Source organism: Grammomys surdaster, unplaced genomic scaffold (genome assembly GCF_004785775.1).
Source record: "Grammomys surdaster isolate TR1022 unplaced genomic scaffold, NIH_TR_1.0 126059, whole genome shotgun sequence".
Taxonomy (NCBI): Eukaryota; Metazoa; Chordata; class Mammalia; order Rodentia; family Muridae; genus Grammomys; species Grammomys surdaster.
In genome coordinates, this window is record NW_021620869.1 from 5,694,225 (window position 1) to 5,721,575 (window position 27,351).

At 48.8% G+C, this 27,351-nt stretch overlaps 1 protein-coding gene across 7 annotated transcripts in view; it reads right to left on the minus strand.

Annotated features, from left to right (window-relative positions):
* Agap1 (ArfGAP with GTPase domain, ankyrin repeat and PH domain 1) overlaps window positions 1–27,351 on the minus strand; it is a 436,006-nt gene that overhangs the window by 274,464 nt on the left and 134,191 nt on the right. For all 7 annotated transcript variants that reach the window (XM_028755318.1, XM_028755317.1, XM_028755316.1 and 4 more), the window contains exons 2-3: window positions 10,694–10,752; window positions 5,826–5,913 (exon numbers count right to left, since the gene is read on the minus strand). In XM_028755318.1, coding sequence (XP_028611151.1) covers window positions 5,826–5,913; window positions 10,694–10,752 — 147 coding nt within the window. The remainder of the gene's footprint in view (window positions 1–5,825; window positions 5,914–10,693; window positions 10,753–27,351) is intronic.

Below are 27,351 nucleotides of genomic sequence, written 5' to 3' on the forward strand. Positions count from 1 at the left end.
GGGAGAGGGGGAGAGGGGGAGAGGGGGAGAGAAATAAAGCCCACATGGAGAGGGAGAGAGGGAGGGGGGGAGAGGAAGAGTGGGAAAGAGGGAGAGAGGGAGAGAAGGAAAGAGGGAAAGAGGGAAGGAGGGGTGGGGGGAGAGAGAGCAACTCAAATAAAGCCCACATGGGAAACTCGGTGCTCTGGTGGTGCACCTGGCACCCGATCCCATACCTTCCTACCTATCCATGAATGTGGCAAAGACCCTAGAGCTTCTAGACCCAGGAGAGGGTACCAGCAACTTGCTATGTTGATCTCTAGTCTAAGTTCCTGGTTGTCAGGTGTGGTCCCAGGCAGCATAAAGGCTGTGCCTTTATTGGTCTCCCCTCTGTTCAGAGGATGCCTGGGATGCCCTGAAGTTGTCTGATGGTTTCATGTGGACTAATTTAGAACAGTGAATGGGTCCTTGAGCAGAGGAAAGCACCGGTGACTTCAGCCACACCTCTGAGAACATCAGTGGGAGCAGAGGCCCACACAGGAAGAGGCCGCCAATGGCCTCTCAGTGACAAAGGCTGAGATTTTTCTGAGTATTCTACACAAGACACTCTGTGTGTTCATCAGATGCTGAATGTTGTAAGACTGCTAAACAGCCAAGATGAGCCGGGAGCCCTGACTATTCAGCTCCTGGCCGTCATGAAGGCTATTAGCAAGCCTCTTCAGGGCATAGCAGGAGTTAGGTGGAAGAGACTACACAGCAGCCCTGACTGCATTCTTAAATGCTCCCAGGTTATGAGGTACATTTTGTTCCTTTCCTTTCAGCACCCCCACTCCTCTCTTAGTACCCCTTCCCCAGCCCTTACACACACATATACATCTCAGTTTGTCTTTCTCCCAAGATGTGAACTGCATTTCTTCCTAGACTGTTTTCACCAAACCGAAAACCTCTCCATCAAAAGTAAACATGCAACATACATGCTCTGAGCTTCTCTCTCAGGAATGAAGAGTTGAGACCTGTTGAGACTCAGTCAGTTGACTTAGAAAATCAACCCTCCATATACCCCTGTTGCACACTCACAGATCCAGCCAACCACAGATCAAAAATGCCCCTCATAATAAATCATACCTACTGAGCATGCTCGGATGTTTCCTCATGCCATCATTACCAAAACAACTTAAAACTGCAGCATGTGCAGCATTTGCACACACTGTGTGTGGACTCCTCCACCTCCCTCCAGTGCTCCAGGCTGTTTGTACATCCTCGCTGTGTGTGGTTGAGGTCACTGTGTTTAAGACTTCTAGGATAGCCAGGAGAGCACAGAAACGGGGCTGGGGCAGAGAGGTGGAGCCATGCCGCCTGGAGGTGTGTCTCTATCACCAAGCTACTGGTCAGACACCTACTGGCTGTCAGTGTAGGCATTCATAGGGCAACCACAACCTTGGAGTTTCTGCCTATAAATCTGAACAGGCTAAGAGCCAACGAGCAATGAAAAAGTCAGCAGCAAGAAGAGCAAGTCCCTTAGGAATTATGCCCATGTGGACTGGAACAGCGGGCCCATGTGCTCCCAGGCCATACCTGGATGTAGCCCTTCTTTCCTGAAGCCATAGCCAGTGACAGTCAGACTTGCCTTCCTTCCTCTTCAGGCAGTGAGTGAATCATATAGCGGGGAGGCCTCAGACGCCATTTAGTGTATGTGGGTTTGTTTATTCTGGATTTGGGGAACAGATGGTGGTTTGCAGACGATACGACTTCAACCCACAGTTCTAGCCCTGGCCCATCAGCAGACTGAGAAGCATCAGCTAGGGGTGATCTATGTTCTCACTGCCTCAGCAGACTGCGGCTGAGAAGTATTAGCTAGGGGTGACTGATGTTCTCACTGCTAGTCACTGCTTTGCTGCCTTTAGCCTTAAAGTCATCTATTGGATCCATCCCTACAGAAACACTGAGGCCTCTGGGATGCCAAGCTTCTGCAGTCTCAGTGCCCTTCCATCCACACAGCCCTCTGGGACCACAACTCACAGACAGGAGGAAACAACACCTAGAGAGGACTGCCCAGGGCCCAGGGCCTATCATCCCTGGAGGACATAACAAGTGTCTTGGGATGGCACATGATTCCCAACACCTCCCACATGCTGTTGACAAGCTGTTTCTCTATTTTTCTCCCCATAGAGAGTTAAAAGTCCATGAAACACGTGGGTTTGGTATGAGGGAAGGCAGGGTACACAGTGAATGCTAAGCACTTAACACATGAGAGGGATCTGAAATTGCACAGCCCAAACACATTCACAACTCTAATTGGCAGCATTTAATAGGGCTTTGAAGGGGAGGTGTGAGGGTCACACCCAGCCTGGTCCTGTCCTGTGGGACTAAAAGCCAGCAGTGCTAACCAACCCAGTTCCAGGGGAACAGATGAAGCTGAGCCCTCCTTACATAGCTCTGAGTATACTGGTATGGTAGCACACCGCCACTGCCACAGCCACCGCCAGAGATCTGCCCTGCCTGCCTCCTAAAGGAACCAAACTTCACCGAGGGGTATTACTTCTGATTTCAGCCACTTGGTCTATGGTATTTTGCAACAGCAGTCCTGGGACTCTGGTGTCAATCATATATCACCACACACACACACACACACACACACACACACACACACACACTTTACAAATACACTCGCTCACACATGAACACATAAAGGAGACCAAGCATACAATAGCTGCACTCTTTCGGCTCCTTCTAGGGATCACAGGCTCCCTGCTGAAATAAACAGGTTTCCCTAAGTCACTCATTAAAAGTAGCATTAAATATAATGCATAGTAATTCTCTTGACTACATCTCCCAGGCTTTCAAGTCAACTTTCTTCTCTCATAGAATAAAATGCCAACTAAAAAGGTGTCACTCAAGAAAAGAGAACTGAGCCACCCTGTGTGGTGACACTGAGAGGCACCTGAAGAAAACAGTCTGGAGTGACTGCACCAGAAATGTTTCTGTCAGGAGGCGGCGCTCTTCTCCAAGAGTGATGCTCTGTTTTAAGCTGATCACCACATTATCCCCCCATTCTCCAACCTCCCAGGAGCAAGTTGGGATCACAGTGGGGCAGTCTGAATACGCTTGGCCCAGCGAGGGGCTCTATTAGGAGGTGTGGCCTTGTTAGAGTAGGTTTGGCTTTGTTGGAGGAAGTGAGCTGCGCACCCGTCCTCCTGAGCGAGCTGCACACCCGTCCTCCTGAGCTGCGCACCCGTCCTCCTGAGTTGCACACCCGTCCTCCTGAGCTGCACACCCGTCCTCCTGAGCTCCACACCCGTCCTCCTGAGCTGCACCCTCCCACCCGTGTCCTAAGAGTCACTGAAGGGATGGGTAGAGGAGCTACAGCTATCCTTGACAACTTCCTGCACGCCTCACCAGCCAAGACTCTCCATGTTCCTGGATAAAAACAGTAAATCATATAACCAACCCCATAGCACTGTGCATGCAGCTTCTCAGTTTCAGCTGCCATGAGAACTGCCTACATTAACTTACAAGGAAAAGACCACAACTGTCTTCTGGCTCTAAATTTCCTGACCCCACAGTAGAATCTCAGGATTACAAGGCAGCAGTGTGAGGAACCAAAGGCTGATGACACATTCCTTTGCCTCCTGCTGCTGGTGTAGGACCTGAGGGTCATAGGGATAGGAAACAGAAACTAGGTCTCAGAACTTCAGAAGCACAGAGACAACAGCTGCCATCTGCTGCATTCCAGACAGGAACACATAGGTGGCCCAGGCCAAGAGGTTTCCAGGCACACAGAGGTCTCCTCATTCACAGGAGATGCAGCTTAGTAACCTGGGCCCTCCTGGGCACAATGCTGCTTGAAGCATCCTCAGAACACAGAACAATCACCCTGAGCCCAAGGTTCAAAGAAAGAGGACATACATATAGGTAGGCAAGGGGGAGGGTGTGAGAGACAGTCTAAATTCTGTCTCCAGATCCAGGAGTCCTCAGCTATGTGTCTGCCAATGTGATGATATATTCTCACTTTGCAGATGGGGGCAGGGAGTGTTAGCAGCCAATGAGGTCATCTCACAGGGTACAATTTTTACTTCTGATGTGTGAATGTTCAAAAGAAACACCTCTATGTTGATTGAAATAAAATGTAGTATTCTATACTGGAAATAAATCAAGTCGACACAGGTATGTTAGGACAGACTGAATGTCCAATGGGAAAATGACAGACACCACAAAATAGCCAAATATAGATATGGTCCAGCCTCTTCCTTTAGAATCAGCAACTTTAGCACAACCTACCTCTGAGCCACAGCATGACAGCAAGAGAACCAGAAGCTGGCCTCAAACTTCTAGCAATCCTAGCTCAAAATGTAAGTGTTGGGAGACGCTCAAATCAGAGTTGCCTGGAAAAGGCAAATGCTTGCCTTACAATTGGGTTGGTTGCACACACTTGGTAGCTGGTTTTACCAACTGTACAATGGTGAATCCCAGGCATGGAAGCCCCTAGTCCAAAGCACTCCAGACTCCTAGTCAAGCTGGCTGTGACCATTCACACTCAGGCATGAAGAAGAGAGTGCTTGAATAGCCCAGGATGGGTCTTGAGGGAAGATACTACCTTCCCTCCCTCCTCCACACTGTGGGTTCCGAGTACCTGGGTCTGTAGTCCCCACAAACCCGAGCCTTTGTCCATCTGGTCTCATCCATAAGCCTTTGTTTGGACCCCCTCCTCCCTTTCCTCCTCCTCTTCTTCCTCTTCCTCCTCCTCCTCCCCTCAGACCATCGTTCCAGATGGAGAATTTAAAAAGTGAGCCTTCCCCTGATGGGACAGCCATGAGACTTTCAAATCATGGCTGGAAAATACTGCAGGGTGGTAGCAGAGCCCCAAGCAGGCCCCTCAGAATTCTGTTCTTTCTAGATGGTTCTACCGTCTTTAGGACAAGAGTTAAGGGGCGGAAACATGTGTTACAGGGGACACGTGAAGCTACTTTGGACTACTACTCAAAAGACAGCTAAGGGATGGAACAGGGTGAGATGCTGAACTTAGGAAAAAGGTGAAATGAGACAAAGTAGGATGAGACACAGAACAGCGTGGAAAGGGAGCGCTACAGTACAGGGTTGTGCCTCTCCTCTCTCCAGAACGAGACAAGCACTGCATGAAGAAAATGTATAGTTACCTGCGTCCATATCTGCAAAGAATGGAACAGCCAGTAAGAAAAAGAAGGAACCAGAAATTCAGCGTCTCAGAGTTGGATTTCAAAAGGTTACACGGGGAGAAAATACAGTTCAGGAAATGGCTCGTGGGCTACGCTTGCATTAAGGGGACTAAGGGCTCTCCACTATCATAAAGTTACTTACAGCAAGAAAAGGAACAGAACCACAGTAAGACATGGGTATGTCAACAGAAGAATCAAAATGTCTAATGGCAAAAAAAATGCCTAACTCACATGCAAAATGATTATTACATGTTTATAATACAATATAAAGGGACACATACTTAGACACGTGGCGGGGTGATCTGGATTGTATCTAGCAATGCTAGTGTCTGTGACTGAGCAGCAGCACAAGGTCAGTGTCCAGTTCAGAGAGATGTCCAACCAGTACTCAAAGGGGTAGCACTGGACTAAGGTCCCGGAGTACATGCTTTACAGTGGGAATGTACTCGAAAACATCTCACGGTTAATGCTCAAAATGCTGGCATGGATGCACTATAAAGTCCCTATGGGAGGGAGCATATCCCTAAGTCTCTTTGCTGCCTGGTGGCTTTCTTATGGCCCTGACATGGGTCATCAATGATTTAGAATATGCTAAAGAGAACATTCAAACCCTGGACTCTAAGCTGGTCACTAAGCACCTGCCGAACAGCATACCTTCTGGAGACTCCTCCTGCACATATGTGCCTGTCAGGTACCGGTGCACCAGCGCAGACTTGCCACTGGCCAGGTTACCCACAATTCCCTGCGGCAAAAAATAAGACAACAGTTAGAGGTGATTTTTTTGCACATGTGATCATAATCACCCTTGCCAAAATGTTGGGGAGACACTCAAAAATGAACGCAGTGACTACTTCTATTGGAGATAGTCAACTCCTGTCTTCAATAGTGCTGGATACTGTTAGAGTGTTAGCATGCTGGTGTTCTTCTGGGAACACCCCTGTTCACTTTGTCTGACACATGTGTACTGGCTCAACTGTCCACAAGGACAGGTGCCTCCCATACTCAGGAGGAACAGTTCCATGGGACACGATGCTACACAGTCATTTATAGATAGGGCCATCTGGTGTGTTCCACTCTAAAAAGGTGAACATGGGAAAGACTTGGGAGCAGGAGGCACTGGGATGGGGGAGGGGAGGCAGAGCCTGAGGCAGAGCCCATAGAGAGTAGGCAGCAAGCCTGTCTCTCAGAAACACACATCCAAGAGAAAAGCCACAGTCAAGCTGTGGCCAGGACAGCCCAGGGATCACAGTGGGTAGAAAATAATATTGGCAGACAAGGGTGGGTGAATGAGCACCTGGCCTGTGCTGGGAGCCCTGCCTTTCCCCCACCGTGCCATCAGGGAGCTGCTATACTCAGCAGCCTTGTGTATTCTACTCTTTGCTCAATGACCATATATCCATACCCAGTGCCAACTGCCCCCACAGCCTGTGTGACTGTCCCTGCACTGCAGGCTGTCCTGGCCCTCTCACCACGCCTGCTGCCCTTCCGCCACTCTGCTTCCTACTTCCTGGCTTTGAATCCTAAATTCACAAGCTACCAACATCATCTCTGTGGACTTGTTGTCTCCAAGTGAGTAGAACTTTCCACACTGACTAATCATAGCCCTAAATCATACTCCAATTCAGGGTCAACAGCCAGTTCAGAAATCACATCCATTGGCTTCTGAATGCTAATGTCCCCAGGCACCCGGTGTTATACTGGGGGATGGGTCCCTGAGAGGGAATGGTCACAGGAACACTGTCCATATGGGATCAGTATACATTTGAAAGTAGCCCAGCAGGGACTCTACCTGTGATCTACAGAGCAGATGATCCCCAAATCCTCAGCAGGAACTCTACCTGTGATCTACAGGGAAGATGACCTCCAAATCCTCACCAGCTCCCAAATCTGCAGATACCATTGACTCTTAAGCACTAGAACTATGAACACAGGTTTTACTGTTCATAAGCCACTATATCTAGTCACAGTGGTGGAAGAGGACACTTTAATGCCACACCCTTACCTGGAGCCAGCAAGATGCCCTCAGGCCTTGGCTCTGGCTGCTTCACTGCACACAGCAGTGGTTAGCAGCTCTCAGTGTGCGGCTGTGACTTCCACCCCCTTCTGGGAAGGGACTGTGTCTCCCTCATCTTGTTCTTGGCCCTGCCAAGGCACCCAGCCCAAAGAAGATGCACAGCCCCCATGGAGCCAGTGTGTGAATGGCTGGTGTGTGACGCACGCTAGTGAGTATAAATGAGCTTTCCCCACCACCGAGAGCTGGGCTAAGGACCAGAGCATGTGGACGGTTCCTGCACAAAGAAAGCTATCTCCCCTCCAAGGCCAGCCAGCATCTTCCAACCTTGAGCCTCCACAATTTGAGAATATCTGCCTATTAATTATTCTTTTGCTCAAGGGCACCTGCTGTTTGTCAGCTTCAAGCTGAGAAAATCCAAGCTAGTATATGCCACAGAAATGAAATTTTTAATTAAGATTACTTTCTCGTCCTGGAAGAAATGTTCCCCTACTCAGCCAGCACTGTGCAGCTGGGCTTTCTCTGTGTCGTGACACCAGGGGCTCTTTCCTGCAACAGTGGGCAATGGTATGGCATATACCTGAGCAGGCCAGTGCCGCCCACCCCAGGGCTGGGGCAGAGGTTTCTTTGGCCTCTGTACCCATCTCATAGGTTGTGAGCTGCAACATTTTATCTTGAAACAGTGGCAGAACTAGCATCTGTTAGAATGTGGCCCTCCTGAGAAACATGACAACCACTCCTGAATGTCGCTTGCAGAAGAGGAAATAACTCAGCCTGGGTCCAAGGGCTTCATGGGCATAAATGGGTGCCCTGATAATGCCCGAGCTGGGTATCTCAGGCAGGAGAAGATGTCACCCTGCCATGCCTTGCAGGCCATCAGTTAGGGCTCGGTGCCTCATGCTATCACACTCTCAGAAGAAGCAGAGCACAACACCTTTATAAACTCAATTCTCTAGCACCCTGTGTTTTCTACTCAACTACTAAACAGGAATGTGCTGTAAAAATGGAATCCCAGCTCAGAGTATAAGCAAAATACATGGTGGCACCTCTGCATGGTCTGCCTACTGCTTCCACACAGACGGAGGCACGGAGCCTGTGTAGCCTGGCACCAATCTGCAGTGCTGAGAGCAATTGCAGCACGACTTCAGAGAGCCCCAGGCAGAGGCCCGCCACTCTCACAGAAGCAAACAGTGAACCGTATGTATGTATTCTGAAAGACTCGCTGAGAAAGACTCCATAAAAGGTCCATTGGAGACTCAGTGACATCATCCCATTTCCAAGCAGGGCTGAGGGTCCCACAGTGATGACCTAAAGGGCCACCTGCCTGTCTCGGGTGCTGCAAGAGGGTAGAAACAATAACATCCCTGTGAGCATGGGAAGGAAAATGCTTCACAGAACAAACAAATGCTTCTTGAGACCTGAGCATCTTTACCAGGCAAGAACAGAGTGAGGTGCCGTTGACAACGAGGTGCCTGCTGATGCCACCATAAGAGGGCGCCCACCACAGCAGAGCTCCTGGCCATCCTCAAACCACAGATGAGCCCTTGAGCTCAAGTGAGCTTTAAGAAAGTGAACCCTACACTGTCTCTTTAAATGCTAATACCTGCTAGACATACCAATGCTTAAAACAGAAAACCATATATCAGAAAATAGAGTTTTAGTAACAACAATTCTCAATTATTATTGGCTGATAAGAGTATGTGGACCGGACCAGACATGGTGGCACAAGTCTGTATAATTCTAGCCCTTGGGAGGCTGAACCAGAAAGATGGTGAATTAAAAGCCAGCCTGGGCTACACGGTGAGTTTCATGGCAGCTAAAATTATGTTTAAGATGCTGTCTTAAAAAACCCAAACCAACCAAACTGAACCCACCTAAGCCCTGTCAACCTTTAACTCCCAGGTAGTTTCGCAGGAAGGTGAGGACCAATAACACCTGGTTCCCAGGCATCTGTGTGCTGCTGGGAGGCTGAAGCACCCCACCCCCACCCCACTCCACAGCTGCTATGACTTAAATGAACACATGATGCCAGAGGCTACAGGAACAGTTGGGACAGATATACAGAAGGCTCTCCAAGGCAGTGCTGGCTTCAAATCCCAGCTCTACCTGACTGTAGGTAGCTTCTGGGTAAGCTTTTCATGTCTCAAACCTTACCTGTGACACAGGATGACAACAGAGCCTGCCCCTCATGGAGTAATTGTGAGGACCGAAGGCCATAATTACATGGAACCTGCAGGCAGAGCATGCCCAGTGGAGTATATGCTTCATAAACACCTTGTGAAAACACCATGGCCTTGTTATTTGGCACTAAGTCTAAAACCAGAGGGGTCAGCACCTGAGTTTCTCACCAGGAGTATCTGAAACTGGCCAACCTGGATGAAAATGTCCTGTTAATCGCACTGCCATCCCTGTGTCACTCATTAGGTAGTTCCAGAACACTCTATATGCTGTGTAAGTTACGAAAGCTATGAAACATACAAGAGAGACAACACAGCTATTTCAGAGCTGGTCTTGCAGAACCCCAGAGGCTGGAGAGTTGTCTTCCATAAGCAGATAACCACACTGGGGGGCATTGCTGAGACACACCAGTGTCCTGGAGGAAGTGGCTTACTTCCATCTCAGGTGTGAGACACAAAAGTCCTTATCCCATCCTCTCAGCGTCACTGAGGTAGGGACAACAGGACAGAGGAACCTGGGGGCCTTGGAGGTTCAGGTGGGTCACTGGGGAGATGGGGAGAAAGAGTGAACACACTGGGAAAATGCACAGGGAGTGGGTGGGCCCAAACTGAGGGCCTTCACCATCTGTAGCAGGTAAACTATGGAGTCCAATACTAGATAAACTGAAGAGTGTGTGAGTGTGTGAGTGTGTGTGTGTGTGTACACAAACACAACCAAGTGCCCCATATCCAATGACAAACAACACAATTATTTAAAATGTGCGTTTTTCCGTTCCTTCCATGCTAAGCCAGGAGGGGAGCAATGGAGCTGGGCTCTCAGAGACAACTGCAATGGGAAACACAGAAGCCAGCTATAAGCTTTAACTCTACCAGCAGTTGCTTTTATTAAAAACAGAACTTCTGACTTCGGCCAAGAATCCGTAATTGCATGAACAGTAGTTACTTTTTAAATATTATGACTTCAGATGGCTTGTTACAGAGGCTGTCATACACCCAGAAAGGGACAGGTCAATCCACAGTGGTGTATGTATAGAAATGTGTGAGACACAGACAGAGAAGTACAGAGTCAGGCGGGGAAAGCGCAACACAGACAACAGCCTTAGTCCTGTACACAAACTACCACCTGTTGGATGGTTGTTCCGGCCCTGCAGGGCACACTCAAGGCTGCTGCTCCTTGTGGCCAACAATGGTCTTTTTTCCAGGTACACACCCCCCAGACAGAACAGGTCCTACCTAGAGGCCTCAGGAAACAGAATTCCGAGTAGGCAAGCTTGCACACTCACACCCTGCTTAGTCCAGCCCCCTCCCTCCCATGGGCCAGGGATGCCACTCACCACTTTGAGCTCCGGTACTGATCGGCTGAGTGTCCATTCCTGGCTGTTCACGAAAGCATCTGTAATAGAGGATGAAAACATGAGGAGACATGCCACACGCAGCTCACGGCCAGTCATTTTTGGTAGAGGGGACTATGAAAGCAGGGCCATACCAGCAGCTCATGTTACTTCGACCCTGGAGGGCAGAACTTGCCAAGTGTACACATTCTGGCCTCTGTGATGTACAATGCATACCACACTCAGCAATGCTGAAGTCCTCTCACCCTGGCCCTTCCTCCCTCTCTCAAGCTCCAGGCCTTCCTTGTGTCCACAGCAGACCTGAAGGCTGTCCTGTTCACAGCACAATGTGGAGAGACTGAGGCAGGAGCCTGACTTGCCTGGGCCTGACCTTGTATCAAGCTAGATTGTCATCTTTTTTTTAATTTCACTGCAACAGTTACTTTCCCAAAATCTCACACACTCACACTACGGATATAGACAATGGCTAGAGCCAGCAGCAAGATTGCAGAGTGCAGAATATTTGGATCCTTAGAAAGAAACCAGACGAGCTATTCAGCCAGGGTGGCTGGAGCTAGGTCAGGAAGACAAGGGCCCTCCGTACTGAGGGACTCAGAACCGTGCTTATCCCCAAGCTGCCTTACACCTTATGACCCCACAACCAACATCCTTGGCTTCGCTCACAGGATTTTCACGCTGGAGCCACTTCCTGTCAAACAAACAAACACCGATAGCCTGAGGTAGGTAGTACCTACTACAAGCCAGCCACAGGTTTCACATCTCTTTCCAATATAATTCACTCTTTAGTCTTCCTCAAATGCTGACTCCTGTTACCTCTTAAGCTGTCCAAAAAACAAAGTCCCTTACAACACATTCAAGGTCAAGTTGGTCACCATGCTCAGGAGGATGCTTGGTACTCAGACCCAGTGGGTGTCAGGGCTGAAAGCAATGGCCTGCTGCTCCACTGTAGGTGGCTGGAAAAAACGGTAAGAGGTGCCAAGCAGACCAGGAAGACATCCCTGACACCAAAGAGGCTACAACCAACACAGGCCAGACATCACTAGCCCTGCACTGACCTAGAAACCCCAATGTCTCAGGAGACAAGTCACCCAGAGAGAGGCCTCTCTGCTCAGGGAAGCTGAGTCAGGAGGACCTGGGTGATCTGCAGAAGTTATAGAAGACAAGACACATCCATACAAAAGCACTGTAGTCTCATGTGGCATCTTTGCAGAATGTTCATTTTTGTGGTAATTTGGTTAATGAAATAGTTGACTTAGGAGGAGGGGGGGCGGGTGGGCAGCTATCATTCTGAAATCTTTCTTTAAAAACCAGGGCCCAGTCTGAAGGAAGGGAAGGCTGGCATACTCAGGACCAAATGAAAAGTGACATGTGCTTTAAGTCAAAGATGTCTGCACCACAATCTCTGTCACCTTCCTCCGTGTGGCTTCTCAGTGGCTGAGCCTTGTGCCACAGACAGCAATGGAAACGAAGGCTATGTATGTAGCATTCACATAGAACCTTCCTTACCCAGCAGGGAGAGGGGCTAAGGCAAACCACATCTCCTGTTTCTCAGGTGTCAACAGAGCAGCTGCCTACCTGCTTCAAGGACCAGCTCAGGGCATGTCTGCATACACTTGCCAAGGATCTCCCCAGTGTGGCAGAGCCGAAGGCACAGCCGATGGTGGGCTTGTTTATGAAGCATGTGTTAGGCTCAAGATCAATGTCCTGCATTAAATAAAGCTGGTGTGATGCACGCCTGCCATCGCCACACTTGAGATGTCGGATCATAAGGATCAGAAGTTCAAAGACAACCTGACTACCCTGTCTCAACACCCTCACCAAAACAATGTTACAGAAGAAACTGTAGTGCCCAGTTAAACTCACTCCATGGAATACAGTGAATACAGTAACAAGAAGGAAACACACTCACAGGCACCAGTTTAGATAAAGTATTACTGGACTGTAATTTAACAGTAGGGCAGACATTACCACTGACGGGTGTGGGTAGCCCACTGAGCCTCTGACAGGTGTGGCCCAGGCTGCCTGGCTCCTGTTTGATGCCACAAGTGTTCTCCACGGTGGCTCATCACTCTCCATCACTAACCTAGCTCTGGGCTTTAATTACTCCCCCCACCCCACCCCTTTTGCAGTGCAGTGCAACAAACGCAGGCTCTCCTGCACGCTAGACAAGTGCTCAGAACTTAACAGTCTTTAGTCAGCTCAACAAAGGAAAGTAGGTGCTGTGTCCTGACCTCCCCCTGCAGTGACAGGCTACTGGGACTCCAGATGAGGCATGTAAAATATGACACCAGTCCCTTCACTAGTCTCTGATAATCATGACCAGTGGGTCATGAATGATAGCCGAGTGGACAGAACAAAGGTGCAGGGACTGTGCTACCCACACGGGCTCCCAAGATTCATGAGGACACACTTGTGGGAGCAGAGGAAGCACGCAGGAAGGCCACAGGATGAGCTTCAGGGGCCAGGGCTGCCTTCATGCTCCGTCTGAGCAGCCCCACAGGGGACCTCTTTCAGCAAGGGACACCATACATCTCCACAGGGCTCCCCCACTTTAGGGAGACCACAGTGCCATCAACCCCACTGTGCATAGATGCACACAACAGCCTCCCTAGGCCTCTGCACGGACCTCCCCTAACCTCAGTTCCTCCTGGCTACATCAACTCCTGGTAGAAACTAAGAAGCGTGGAAGCCAAAGTCATCCTGAACCTTCCTTTTCCTGAGAAGCCTTGGGCTCATTCAGAGCCAAGCCCCATTCCCTACTACAGGGAGCAGCAACTAAGGAAAGCAGAGCAGAAGACAGGTCCCTAGTAGGCTTTGTCCCTCTGATGGCTGGGGCTTGTTTATGAGACAAACTGGAGGTACAGTCAGAAGAGCTTGAGCAATGCTGAGGTCACACAGTTCAACCCACAGCGTGCAAGCATGGTCACATGGCGGGAAATCAGCATGATGTCATCACAAGCCTGTCAGATCTCCACAGCATCTTAAACAATCAATGATCCTCTAGTGAGTGCAGAGCCTAGCACAGTGCCCAGGCAAGGACACTGAACAAGGAAGGACAGAGAACGAGGAAGATGACCGATTGATGGATGAGCTTGAACTGGGGTGGTCGAGACCCACTGGGTCCTCACCTGTAGCCTGGAGGAGCCTGGTTACAAATGTCAAGTTTCTAAGAAAGCTCTCAATTCCACAGCTCCACTGTGTGCCTTCCTGGGGCCTCAGTACCTTTGAGCTAATAGGTCACTGATGCCCTTTATCAGGCCAGCATCCTGAGTGCATCATTTGGTTGGTGGACACAAGCCCCAGCACAGCCAAGGCCCATGAGGTACGTATTACAGCCTGGTCTGCAGGGTCACCACAATGACTTCATGCTCCCCGCCCCCACCTTGTTGGGCTCCACCAGGGACCACAGACACAAACTCCAGTCACAACTCACAAAGCTGCCATGAGGGTAAGAAAAGAAAGCTGAAATTGTAGGTAAGGGGGTGGGAGGAAACCCTCAACAAAACACACTGTCTCAGGTACTGGGATGCTCTTGGAACCTTAAAATTCCACAAAGGTTTTTAGAAATGCACTCTTTTTAGCAGCAGACATGAACTTTTTTTTTTTTAACCAGAGAACATCTGCAAAGCCCTGAAATAGGGAACAAAACAACAAAGAAAAGGAGCAGGCGCTGGGGAAAGCCAGGTCCCTGCCCCATCAAAGCCATGCTACGGAAGGAGACAGATGCTCTCTGGAGGAATCAGAGCTTTGTGCAATAGTGATTAACACCCAAGGCAGCAACAGCTTCCGAAACTGTGTGTAACAGTAGGGCTCAATTCCTTATCCTCTATTGCTACTGGAGTAGTCCACAAGTAAATCTAGTCCTCAAGGGTACTAGCAGAGGATTCCCGTTACTGCCAGCTGCTCCTCAGTGACCCCCAAAGATTCACAGCCAAGATGGCTCCCACCCCACATCCTGGATGATCACCTTCCCCAATCACAAGACCTTTGTTTTAAAGAGTGACAAATGTCACATCACCAAGATGCCACCATGCCCACCCATTCTCTACAGGTATCTATACCATATGCCCATACCACAGTCTCGATCCCAAGCACCTTTCTCCTGAACCTTCATGTGGCTTCTCAGGATTACGTAGAGTCAAAAGGCACCGACTGAGGTGTGATCTCAAGGACTCACGGAGGTAACTCAAGTGCTATGACTCCCTTTAGTGTCCTTTACCTCACAGCAGCCTGTGCTCAGGGAGAACAGTGTTCTAGAAGCACTGCCTAATGCTGCATGCGGATCAGAAATGGGTTCAGAGCACAAGTCTGACAAGGAGAGAAGAAAATGTGTGGATGTGAGATTGGAAAGGAAGAAGACATCCCTCAACCATGGAGGCCAGCCCATGAGCTGAGGGAGCCAGGGACAGCAACCAGTCTCCTGTGTGTGGCTTGATACATCTATATTCCAAATTCCCCGAAAAGCATGTGTGCTGGGTAAGCAGTGGCTGAAATACTGAGTGAAATATTGGAAGCCCTGAAGCTTGTGCCCTCATTCCATCAAATTTTCATCTCACGGCCATCACCCAGGCGATGAAGGCATCTGCTGGGAGCAGCGTCTCGGGCAGGCTATAGATCCCCAGGGAGAAAGACTGCAGTCCCAGCTCTTTCTGAGGAGCAGAAAGAACAAAGGCCATTGCCTCTCCATTGCTCCACAAGGCCACCTGAGACCAGTGTCCAGAACTGACCTGTTGCTCCCCTGGAACCTCAGGCAAAGAACACCTCCTTCCTGTTGCACAGGAACACTACAGCTGTTGGCACTACAGCTTCACTGCAGCCTGTGTTCCAAAGCTGGAGAGCACAAACTGGTGCAAAGCATTTGGACACTTAGCCCTAGCTGATGGTGCTCCTGGAGTGTCTATAGGGAAATACGGTCCCACTCCCAGTTGGCTTTCTATTCCATGTTTACAGTTAACAAGGTGCTCCCTCTCAGCTTCATGTTACTGCCACCATGCCTGTAGCTGGATGCCATGCCCTACCCCTTCCACCACAGACCCTGATCCCCCTGAAACCGTAAGCCAAACATAAATCTGTCTTCCATAAATCGGTTCTGGTCATGGTGTTTTATCACAGCGACAAGGGACAGGTAACATAAGCGGTCATTATGCTCGGCTCAGCTTAGCAATCCCTGGGCGCCATGTCCTAGTGATCCAACACCTCCACAGGGTCTCTCTGTAATACCGAAGCCCTTACTGTCACCAGCCCCATGCTCTGCGTGGCTGAATCTAAGTGACATAGTACAAACTCTGCTGCGGCAGTCATATATGCTTGGGCAGAGTCCTGTCCCTGACAAATACTAAAACCCTGAGCAAAATTAGGCTTCACCCAGATAAGGTCCCAAAATAAATTTGGTGTAACATATGGAGCACAAAAACTAGGTCACAGACATGTGCAACCAGTACTCAGTCTGTCTACCAAGTAATTAACTAGGCAGAGTGTGAGGGACACACAGGAAGATGGAGGAACAGCTAAGAAGCTGTGGTGGCTGTCTCTCAGAGGCGGGGCCTGCAGGACCTCACTTTCCCAATTATCAATGGCCGACCTTTATAGACTTCAGTCCTGTCTTCATTCAGGAGCACCCACTACTTTTCTAAGAAAGGACAATAAAGGTACTTCTGCAGCCAGGGGCTCTTCCTCTTATGCCTGGAGGGTCTCGAAGGGTTCCACCTGGTGGCGGAGACAGCAGACCCTTAGCCTGTAAAGGTCAGCCTTGCACTGAAGATGCTGCAAAGCATAATTAGGAGAAAATGCATGGCAAAGGGCTCATTACGCCTCCAAATCTCCTTCCTCACACCACAGGGGTCAAAGGTCCTTACCTGCCTTCAAAGAGCTTTCCAATAGAAACATTAACAGAAGAAGACTACTTAATATACATATCACCAGCTACAGGGAAGGGCTCAACATCTCCCACTCATCACTGAGAGCTTGTATCCACCCAGAGCAACACAACATCCCAGAGGTTACAGCTAAAGATCCCACCTGGGATCCCTGTCATTGCTAGTCACAGTAAACCAGGAAGGAAAAGTCAGGCTTGTGTGCTCTGGTGCCCACCGCATGGGTGCTCACAGCCTGTCACACGATTGCCTTTTACTCATATGTAACTTGCCAGGAGAGAAGATGAGTACCCCCTGTCTATATACAAACAAGGGGAGGTCCTCAGAACCAGCAGGACACACCCCAAAAGGTCTCAAGATGATGTTTGAGCAAGGAAAAGAGACACGCAAAAGGGCCTCCCCAATCTTGATTATGCCCTTCTCTCTGACTGAACTTGAGGACAGGTGAGCACACGCACAACACAGTCTCAATTCAGGTAGTGATTTCTGCTGCTTCTATAAAAAGCCCTCAATATGCTTTCAAAACCAAGAGACATCAAATATGCCATGATTTTTTCACTAGACAAGCCACAAACTACCAAGGAACCAACTCATAAGAGCTGCATTTCTGCCAGAATAATCAAGTCTGTTTGGGGCAGGGTGTGGTTCCTGTGCATTGATAAGAATGGAAATCAACCTGCAATTTACTATTCCACCTGATGTACTCAGCCTCCACTGGACCAATGGTTACCACTCTGCTAGGCTCTTCAAGGCGAGTCAGACAACAGTCAGATGAGTATGCTGGACACTGGCCCCTAAGATGCTCTCTGCTTGGCTCAAGTCCTTCAAGTGCCTGGATGCAGAGGTGTCAGCTGACTGAAGCTGACACCTCCTTCCTAACCTGCCCTTGGTTAAGAGTGGAGCTCAAGACAGGACCCTGAGAGGGTTCAACCAGAGATTAACTAGTATAAAGGCCTGGCATCTGGCCTCAACCAAAGCAACTGGCCATCTCAGCTCCTCTGCCTACCAGTTCCTGAACTCTTCAAGGAGACCAAATTGTAATGTAGAACAGCATTCTTCCCATGTGAAAAGGTGGAGGGGGGTGTCTCAGGACATGTCCATCGTGTCACTCTCCTCCAGTGCCAACTTCCTAACTGGCCTTCTCCATGGTAACTGCTGTAGGGCCTCTCCAGAACATCTGCCAGGACGTAGCCCAGACAGGAAGCCCCAGTGAAGAAGCTGTGAACATTCGAGCCTGGCACTCATAGACTTTCTAGGTACATAAAGACCAGGAAGGCTTTTCTCTCCTCCTCACAGCACCTGGCAACTCCCCTAACACACTTGGCCACAGCATCCACTAAGTGTTTCTAGATCCAAGTACTGGAACCATATTAGCAATACCCACAACCAACACCAGGCCTGTAACTGCCTCTGAGAAGCATGGGTGGAAGGTGTGGCATGCTAGACCGTGCTAAGAGCTACAGAGAAACACGGACAGTACAGCAGGTGAGTGGAAGGCTAGCTGCGGAGTGTGCTAGCTGACTTAGACAGTAGGGAGGGAGAGGGGCAGGTGCTGAGGCTAAGATGGAAAAGGACAGTGCAGGAGGGCAAGGAGGAGGTCACAAGGATGAAGTCCAGTACGGTCCTGGTATTGGCACAGTTAGGTAGGAGTCACCTGGGAGCTCTGAAGGGTGAGAAGGTGGGGTAGGAGTCACATCCTGCTCTCCAGAAGACAGAGGTGTGATGGGAGCCTGGACTGTGGAAGACGCAAGAAACAAATAGAAGGAGTAGATTTGAAGAGGAAGAGCCCTCAGACTCAAGCACGAGCCAAGTGTGGCATCCTGCTGGAGAGCAGGTACCTGCTGGAGCAGTGGGGCAGACGGAAGGTGGTTGAGTGTTCTCATGTTGGGGGCAAAGCAGAAGGGGTAGGTCCGGGGGCTAGGCATGCATCCTTGCATAGAGGCTCCCTACCAGGGACTACCCTCAGTTTGGGCTACAGATATATCCACAGTCAAATCCAAGCTTAACGTGAATGCTTGGGGTCTGAGACTATTCTGCTCCACTGGCTCAGTCTCTTCAGAGATCTTTGTTTTGGTAACTCACTCCACCTGTGGCCAGCAACTGGGTGCTTATTTTACAAAACTTACAATACACTGAATGTCAGTATACACCAGGGAATTTAATCTCTAGATCTGTCTTAGCAGCCATTGTCTGCCAGCTACCCCACCCAGCATTTCCTCCAGGTCAGGAGAGTGGAAAGAACATGGTGAAACAGTCTATGCCATGAGGCCATACTCAGAACAGAGGAACATGCAAAGGCAGAAACATGGGTCCCTACAATGAGGTCCCTCGGCTCCTCTGCAAAGCCCTCTGCAGATGTGATGAACCCAGAAGAGTAAGGATCTATGGAGACTTCCTGGCCATCTACAATCCATTACCTGTCACGTGTGACCAAACTATGGTCACCGTTCATGTCAGTCATCTGGTTACTGTACACCTGAGGTAGAAACAAAAAAGAGGATCAGAAGCCAGCCATGGTTTCCTCAGATCCAAGTGACTGGCTCTACTATAGGTACGTAGCAGGATGTCCATGTCTGTGGCTGTATGCTAGAGATCTCTCTATACTTCTACCTATGCATGTCTATACATGGCAACTCCCCTACAGAGAGCTGTCAGTACACCACTGACTATCACGTTCTTCTGATAAACCTGGCCTTGCCACAGAACTTAAAAAAAAAAAAAAAAAAAAAAGCAGCCTTTTCAATCCCAGAATAAAAGTGACAGCAGCATCCACAGGTAGAAAAGACTGGCCTGCCCCTGGATCTGACAGCACCATAGAAAGTCACATGGGGCTTATAACTCCAAGCTAGCTGAGCATGCTCAGCCCTGAGGGCCCCAGAGCTCGACTTTCAAAGTGATCAAGGCCTTAGAAGCATCTGGGCAAGTTTTCTGTGGTTACAGATCTTGTGAACCCCTCCCCCAATGCTCCTAGCACCCCCAACCAAACAGGCCGAGATCCCAAGCTCACAGCCTAAATGGAGTAGAGCCCATAGTGAGCGACTTCCAAGAAGGCTCTGGCATATCGAAAATAGCAGCCTCAAGCCCATGCCAAACCCTCAGTCCAAGCCCAAAGTGTTTATGTGGCTCAATTTAGAACTCTGAATATAAAGCCATTGATTTCAACTTCTTGAATCCAAGAGTAGAAACAGACTGGAGAAAAAAAAAAAACACAACCAAAACCACGAAGCAGGAGGATGTCAGCCGAAGTTGAGAGAGCAACCAATCAAGGCCAACACACCCAAGGCCAGGAGGCCTGCACCTCATCCAGGAGGGAGGGGTGGTGCTGTGCCTGGCTCCTCAGATCACTGCTCTGCTAGGGAACCAATAAGAACGCCATGTTGAACAGAATCCACCTCCATGTGGGGACCACAGCTTGAGTAGAGAGCTGGACATTTTCACAAAAGGAGTTAGGACAATCTACGCTGCCCATGGCTGTGACTTAAACTGAGAGCTGCATCTACACTGTTGCAAAGGCATGGTATTAAATCCTGTAACATGGTGCAGAAATGAACCTGAGGAGAAGTCCTCTCCTCTGACTGAGAGATGCAGCAACACAGCCCAAGCTCCTCTGCCTGCCTTTGTGAAGCTTCAAATGAAGCTGAGCTACACCTCAGCAGATGAACTAGAACACTGACTTATTAAAGAAGGAGCTTGGTGTATGCACACCTCTGAGAGCCTACGAAGGATGGCAAGCCCAGGCAGGACCAGTGGGTGGGGCTGGCACACGTGGATGCACCAACCCCTCTTTCTGCACCACTTTTTTTAATCCTTGTTACTGGAGAAAGAACCCAAGGCTTTCTGCCTTGTTAGTTCATCTTCATTCCCAACTTGAGATTTACAATCACCAAGGAAACAGACACCTGGGTGTGTCCATGAGGGTGTTTTCCAGAAAGGTTTAACAATGCAGCTCTTGCATGTGGGCAGCACCATTCAGGGCTGAAGTTGACAGATGAGGAAAAGTGAGCTGAACACCAGCACGCCGTCTCTCACGGCCTCACACTCCAGCGGCCATGTCGTCACCACCTGAACAACCCGTCAAACTGTGAACCACAAAAAGCCATGACCTTCGTAAGCTGCTTCTGTGGGATATCTGGTCACGGCAAGGAAAAGTGATTAACGTACACACTCTAGAAAATGCTTTACCAACTGGCTCCACCCCAGCCCTTCCCATCATGCTAGCTCTAGTTTCTAATCTTGTCAGTGTCGTGTACTCTCAAGACGTACTACTGAGACATAGTGGAATAGGGGCTGAAAACAGGAGGCCTGCAGCTGGAGCCCCCGAGCAGCTGCAGGCTTATTTCTCTAGCTCTAAGCAGGTCTCTATACAGCTACATATGAATCTCTCTAGACAAGAAACTGTTACTCCGTGAGGCACTAATCCATTGCATGGGCTGCTGGTGTAGTCAGTACACAGCTGACTGGCACATACCTGCAAGACACACAGCCTGGCCAACAGACCAGGAGGGTCAGTGGTGGTGGTGGCTGCTACTGCTGAGAATGTTTCTTGTGACACAGCAACAAGGCCAGTCTAGGAGTCAGGTCAGTTCCTTGAATGACAGAATCTAGTGACAGGAGTTTGAGACTAAGGCATGGGACAAGGCTGGGTCCAACCGGGCCATGCTCCTTTTCGTGTCTCCTAGCACTCCAAAGCCTGTCTCCACTGTGGGTGACGAAAGGGACAGTGGTTTCTACTCTCAGTGGTCACTCCCCTGCCAAAGTCCCAAGGGTTGCTCAGAGTCAGACAAAATCTCAGCAAATGGGAAGAATTCAAATCCCTACTTCTCCACTCCAGTTTTTCTTGTGAAAGTGAAAAACTGGTGCAGGGCCGCTAGCAGGGCACGGTGTGCTGGGATCTGGGCTTTTCTGAAAGCTGTTTCTGATGCTGCAAGAAGAAGCATAAACTTCCAGAAGTGTGCTGGAAGCAAAGGAGCAGGGGTGGAGCATATGAAAGGCAGGGAAGCTGATAGGTCCCCTTCCAGCTCCAAACAGAGTGATCCCAGGGCTGGGTCCTCTCCCACTCCATAAGAATGAGATCCGAGAGCCAGCCAAGACCAGTGAGGAGAACAAAACAGAGTGTCATACTCACCCTGAGCTATGCATGCAGGACCCTGGACACCAGAAAGGAAAAGTGAAGGGTCAGACACACGGACAAATGACAACCCCACAGGACAACATACAGGATATCCAGAAGGAGGTTTCTGACCCAACTGCCCATGTCGAGAGTAGAAGAGAAGACTCTAGGAAGATCTGGCAGGAAGTCTAGATTCACCAGAAAACACACCTTCCCTTGGGAGAGACACGCAGTGAAGTCCCTCAGACCTTCCTGGTCCTGCTAATGTCTCAAGGGAAGCCTCCAGCAACGTCTTGTATGAGATTAAATCTGATCAATGTAAAGATGACTTCTCACTTTTGCTAGAAACAAAGGGAATAAAAAGGCAGCCTACATAAGTATAGGTCCTGAAAACCACCACTTCACAAAACACAATCGATCTTCAAGTTTTATCAAAATAAACTGATAAACACCCAGTAAATATGGGAAGATACAGATTACTAAGATGAGGTCCTGTTATCTCAGGCTGGTCTCAAACTTACTACAACATACCTGAGACAGCTACTGAACCAATCATCCTGCCTCTGCCTTTCAAGTGCTAGGATTTCCCACACACTCGCAAACACACACCCCCACCCCACACACACTTACCTTAGAATAAATTTTTGGCCAGTGTTTGGGATACAATCCAAACCTTGTATATCCCATCTAAGCACTTTGCCACTGAGCAAAGTCCTCAGTCCCTAACACAGATCTCAGACTAATATTTAAGCTGAATGATCCTGTGTGACTCACTTGCCCCCTACACACACACACACACTACACACACACACACAAATCACTGCCATAGCTTCACCTAGGACAAATAGAAAGTCACATCTGGGAGGTTCACATGGAGCAGAAACTCCATACTGGTCAACGGTGACCACCTGGAGCACAGCAGCTGAATGGCTGTACCAGAGTGAACCTGACACTTTGCCTGCAAAAAGATCAACGTCATCTTAGTCAAGAAAGTGACTCAAAACTCCCCTGCAGTGTGGAGATCAGCTGTCTTTAAAAGGTGGATCTGGGTAACAGCAAAGGCAGCGGTTCTCAACTGTCCTAACGCTGCAATCCTTTACTACAGTTCCTCACGCTGAGGTGACCCCCAGCCATAACATTACTTCTGTTGCTACTCCATAGCCGTAATTTTGCTGTTCTGAGTTGTGATGTGAACGAGTTTTCCAATGGTCTTAGGTGACCCTGTGAAAGGATCATTTGACCCCCCGAAAGGGGTCATGACTCACACGTTAAGAATTACTGGCCTAGATTGTGCCAGTACAGAATACCCAAAACTGCTTTCAAGGAAGGGAGCATCTCGTAAACATGGGGAAACTGGGGCCAACAGGTTGCTCCCAGCCCCTCCCATATGCCCTCTTCTCTGCAGTCTACTGAGCATCCTTGTAAGTGGTGAAGGCCACCAAATATCTGAGGATCGAGACAGGAGAGAAGGATAGGTCACCAGATGGTTGAAGTACCAGAGTCCTCAGACCCAGAACTTGGACAGGGCCTTTGCACTTGTCAGCGGCTGTGACCAAGCTCACACTTACACCCAATCCAAGTGCACAATTTTAGTCCTCATGTTATGGCCGGGGTAGCATTAGAAATTTTATCTGGGGAAATAAATATTTTACAATATTAAAACTCCATCTTCTTAAGCCATAGACTTCCTAAGCCTAAGCCTCAAGCAAACTCCCATAAGTCACACCTGCCACGGAATGGACTCGCATCATCCTGACCTCCCACTCAGCTTAAGCACGGCCCATTCTCTCCCGCCTGGTACTATGAGCTCTGCCAGTCAGTTGCCAATCAGGGCTGCCTACTTAACTGCGCTGTACACTTTACATTCCTACAAAGAGCTCTGACATTAAATATTTTTATTTCTAAAGTTCAAATGGCGCTGACAACACACTACTTATGGAATGAGTTCTCTGGGGGAGGGGGGGTGGTAATAGTGGCACAACTGTCACTGCTATCCCTGGTGATCAGGTGTCATTAATCAGAAAGTATCTAGAATCACCTAGGAGCCGGGCCTGTACACATGGAAGACCCACCCACAGTGGATGACGTCATTCCCTTGCTGGGATCCTGGAAAGGGAGCTGAGCAGTAATGTGTTCACTGCTCTCTGTCTTCTGACAGTGGATATGATGAGACCAGCTGCTTCAAACTCCTGCTGCCTGATTTCCCAGCCATCATAGACTGTGTCCTTGAACTATGAGCCAGAATAAAGCCCTTCTCTGTTTAGCATAACTTCTTCCTGCTTTTGTCAGAGGGCTTTGTCAGGGTACAAGAACATAACTGAGACAGCAGGCTGAAGGGAAGTACCGTGACCTCTCTAGGAGTCATTAGAGATCAGGAGCAGAGCGAAGAATACTCCAGTTGTAAAGGCCTGAGTGCTTCCCCGAAAAACCCAGTGGCAGCATCCTGGGCAGGGGAAAACAGCGTAGGAGAGGCGCTAGAAGGACTCAGTGTGGCCCAGAGAGAGAACTGCACTATGTTGAACATTAGAAATAAGCTAAGTTCTGCTAAATACCCACAGGATGAACTGGCATTTGATTGAATGAATGGGTGAGTGGGTGAAGAAATGAAAACTATTCCAAAGTAAAGCTGGCAATAACCAAAGAAGACCAGGCCTTCCTCCAGTCACCAGCTTCCCGGAGTGGGCACCACACATCCCTCGACACCATGATTTTACAATGGACTCTCCATTCTCAGTGAATCCACAGAACCTCCCAGCCCAGCAATCACACCCCTTGGGGCTCTGACAATTCTGAACACATATCATCATCCAGCCACACCAGGGCCACACAGCCCTGTGACCATAGAGCATGCCTATTCCAGATCAGGCCAGTGAATTTGGTAAATAATAGCACATAACCTTGTCAATGTCACAGGTGAACACCCTAGATGATTCTATTAGGTGGCCCAATTCTTCAGCTCTATAAGATCCTCCACCATGGAGAAGTGACACCCATAAGCCACGAAACTCATTGGTGTGGCTTCAAAACGCAAGCAAAACTGATGGCAGATGGCAGCTATCATCACAAGAAAATGCACCATGGTTCCTGTCTGCATTTCCTCTGCCAGCATCTTCTAATCCATGCTCCAGAGGAATGTGTTTCCAGCCTTGCTCTAAGACACTGCTCTGAACCTGACACACTAACACCCCAAGCTGAACATGACAAGCTAACAACCTAAGCCTCTGGTTCTCCAAAAAAAGACTACAGAGGAGCTGGCTCCCTAAAATTAGGTTTGAGGATTAACAAGCTAGACTGGCAGTCCAGCAACCTGGGTTGCACTCCTCACACAAGGAGAAACAATTAGCATGTACTATGTATGCCATAGGCAATGACTACTTTTGCTGACAGCCAATCCCAGGCCAGAGGAGAGACAAAGTCTTTAGGGCATGTATCCTCTACCTGAGAGTTTCTCCCCCTAAAGGGTCATTGTGCACTTTCAGATTGTAACAGATTTGTAACTGTTAATAAATACTAAGCTTAGTTGATCATCTATACATTTTATAAATTTATGATCATGTGCAGTTAACCTCTATTGTGAGAATTTTGGTTTCTTTAAAAATGCAGAAATAATGTGTTTTCATTTTAATCCTAGGTGTGGGATATAAGTCTGCTTCACACTGTCCACAGCAGCTGACTAGGATTTGCTCCAACAGGGGTGTGATTGTTGTCAGCTGCAGATAGTTTTGTGAGTGTTTGACATTTGAATTCTGGGGACTTTTCAGAGGATGTGTAAGTGGTAGAGCCCTGATAGAAGGGACAGCTGGTCAGCTAGTAGTTAGATGCAGTTTGTTGCAGCTTGTTCAGTAGTCGTATGTGAAGAAATGAAAAAAAGAAATTAGATACCCCGATGGTGAAGATCAAACAAGATTGTTGCCTCCTTCTCCTCTCTCTTTTTTTCTCTTTCACCTAGTATTTGGGGGTTGGAAGGGAGGGCGGAATAAAGGGGAAAGAAAGAAGAACCCACAAAGTAGCCAAGTCAAGCTACAATCCTCAATGCAATGCATATCAAATGAAATCTGAAGAAAGATTTTCTCAGGCTCTCAGATTAGTGTGGTTTGTAGGCAGTGAGTTCAAAAGCCTGGTATCCAACCATCCATCCATCTTGCCATCTTTCCAACCATCCATCCATCCATCCATCCATGCAAGCATCCAACCATCCATCTAACCATCCATCCATCCATCCATGCAAGCATCCAATCATCCCTCCCTCCTTCCATTCCACAATCCATCTGCCTGTATTTTCCAGTACTTTGAGGTCAAGGAAGGTTATATGAAGACATGGCTCTCAGACTGGAACTCTTGAATAGACTGAATCTGGCTCATAAGAAGTGACGTGACTCCATGTGGTACAGAGTGACAGTCCTTCTCCCAGTATTGGAATAGTAAAGTCACAGCAGGAAACCAACAACCCTCTTTCCCTCCTTATGCTTGGTCAATTGTTTTAAAAGCAGCAGCCACTTGAAGGTTATGAGAAAATGTTTTAAAAAGTAGGGAAAGGAGAATCCAAGGCTAACTTAAACTAGCAGCTTTAAGAGTGAGAAGCCGACCCACCAGGTGTGCAACTTGACCATAACCCAAGCACACCCACACGCTAGACGTCACAGGTCCTTTGCAAAATGTATCACAGGCAAAGCCTTGATGCTAGCTCCACAGGTTCAAACCTGTGGTCATGCCTACTTCTGCGCCTTCCCAGGAGATGAAGGAGGCTTCAAACAGCTACTTAAGCACATGGGGTAGATTTGGCTCAGGGTGGCTTTGAGGCCTGTCTGGGCTGCATGGCTAACCACACTGTTGCAGTAGAAACAGAACCCATGTGGCTAACCCCAGTGGCCTAACCTCCAAGCGGCAACTGAGATGTATTCTACAACCATCAGAGGAAACCTTCCTTCCCTGCTTCTGGCCTGGTGCTACACATCACAAACCAGCTTTTGAGAAAGCGAGAGAGGAAACATACATTAAGGTCAGACTTGCTCACTGCCCATCACCTGGACTACAAAAGAACTGGTGGATCAGGCTTCCAGGGCCCCAGAAAACATTGACCACAGGGGCCCTGCTAAGAAGAAAGATAAGGGCAAAACAGTTCATCACTGCCAGACACCTGGCTTGCCCATGGGTAGGACCCTCACTAAACCTCAATAAGCCAACAGAAGCCAGTGAGAATCAATGGTGAGATAGATGGGGCAGACAGGCCAGGTCTCCCCACTTAAACACATTCTAGAGGCACATCTTCTCTTCACACCAGAAGCAAACTATCCATGGGAAAAGCACAGGCATAAATATCATCAGGACTGTAGGGGCATGTCAAATCTTTTGCCAATATGCCACAATCAAAGTTGTCATCTACACAATTTAAGAATGGCACAACCCAGTAACTAAAAGAAAAACAATACAAAACCTCATTACAATTCTGTTTATAGTTCTGTGTTGAGCCACATTCAGAACTATCCTTGGTTGTGTGTGGGCTGCAGTCTGAACACTCCCATGACCCAGCACCTAGGATGAGGAGTAGCATCTTCTCAACTCCAAACACAAGCCCATAGCCCTCCCACCGTTCTCGAGCATGAGAGCCCCAATGTCGTCGGGAATGTCTCACCTATTCAGAAGGCCTAGTACAAGGT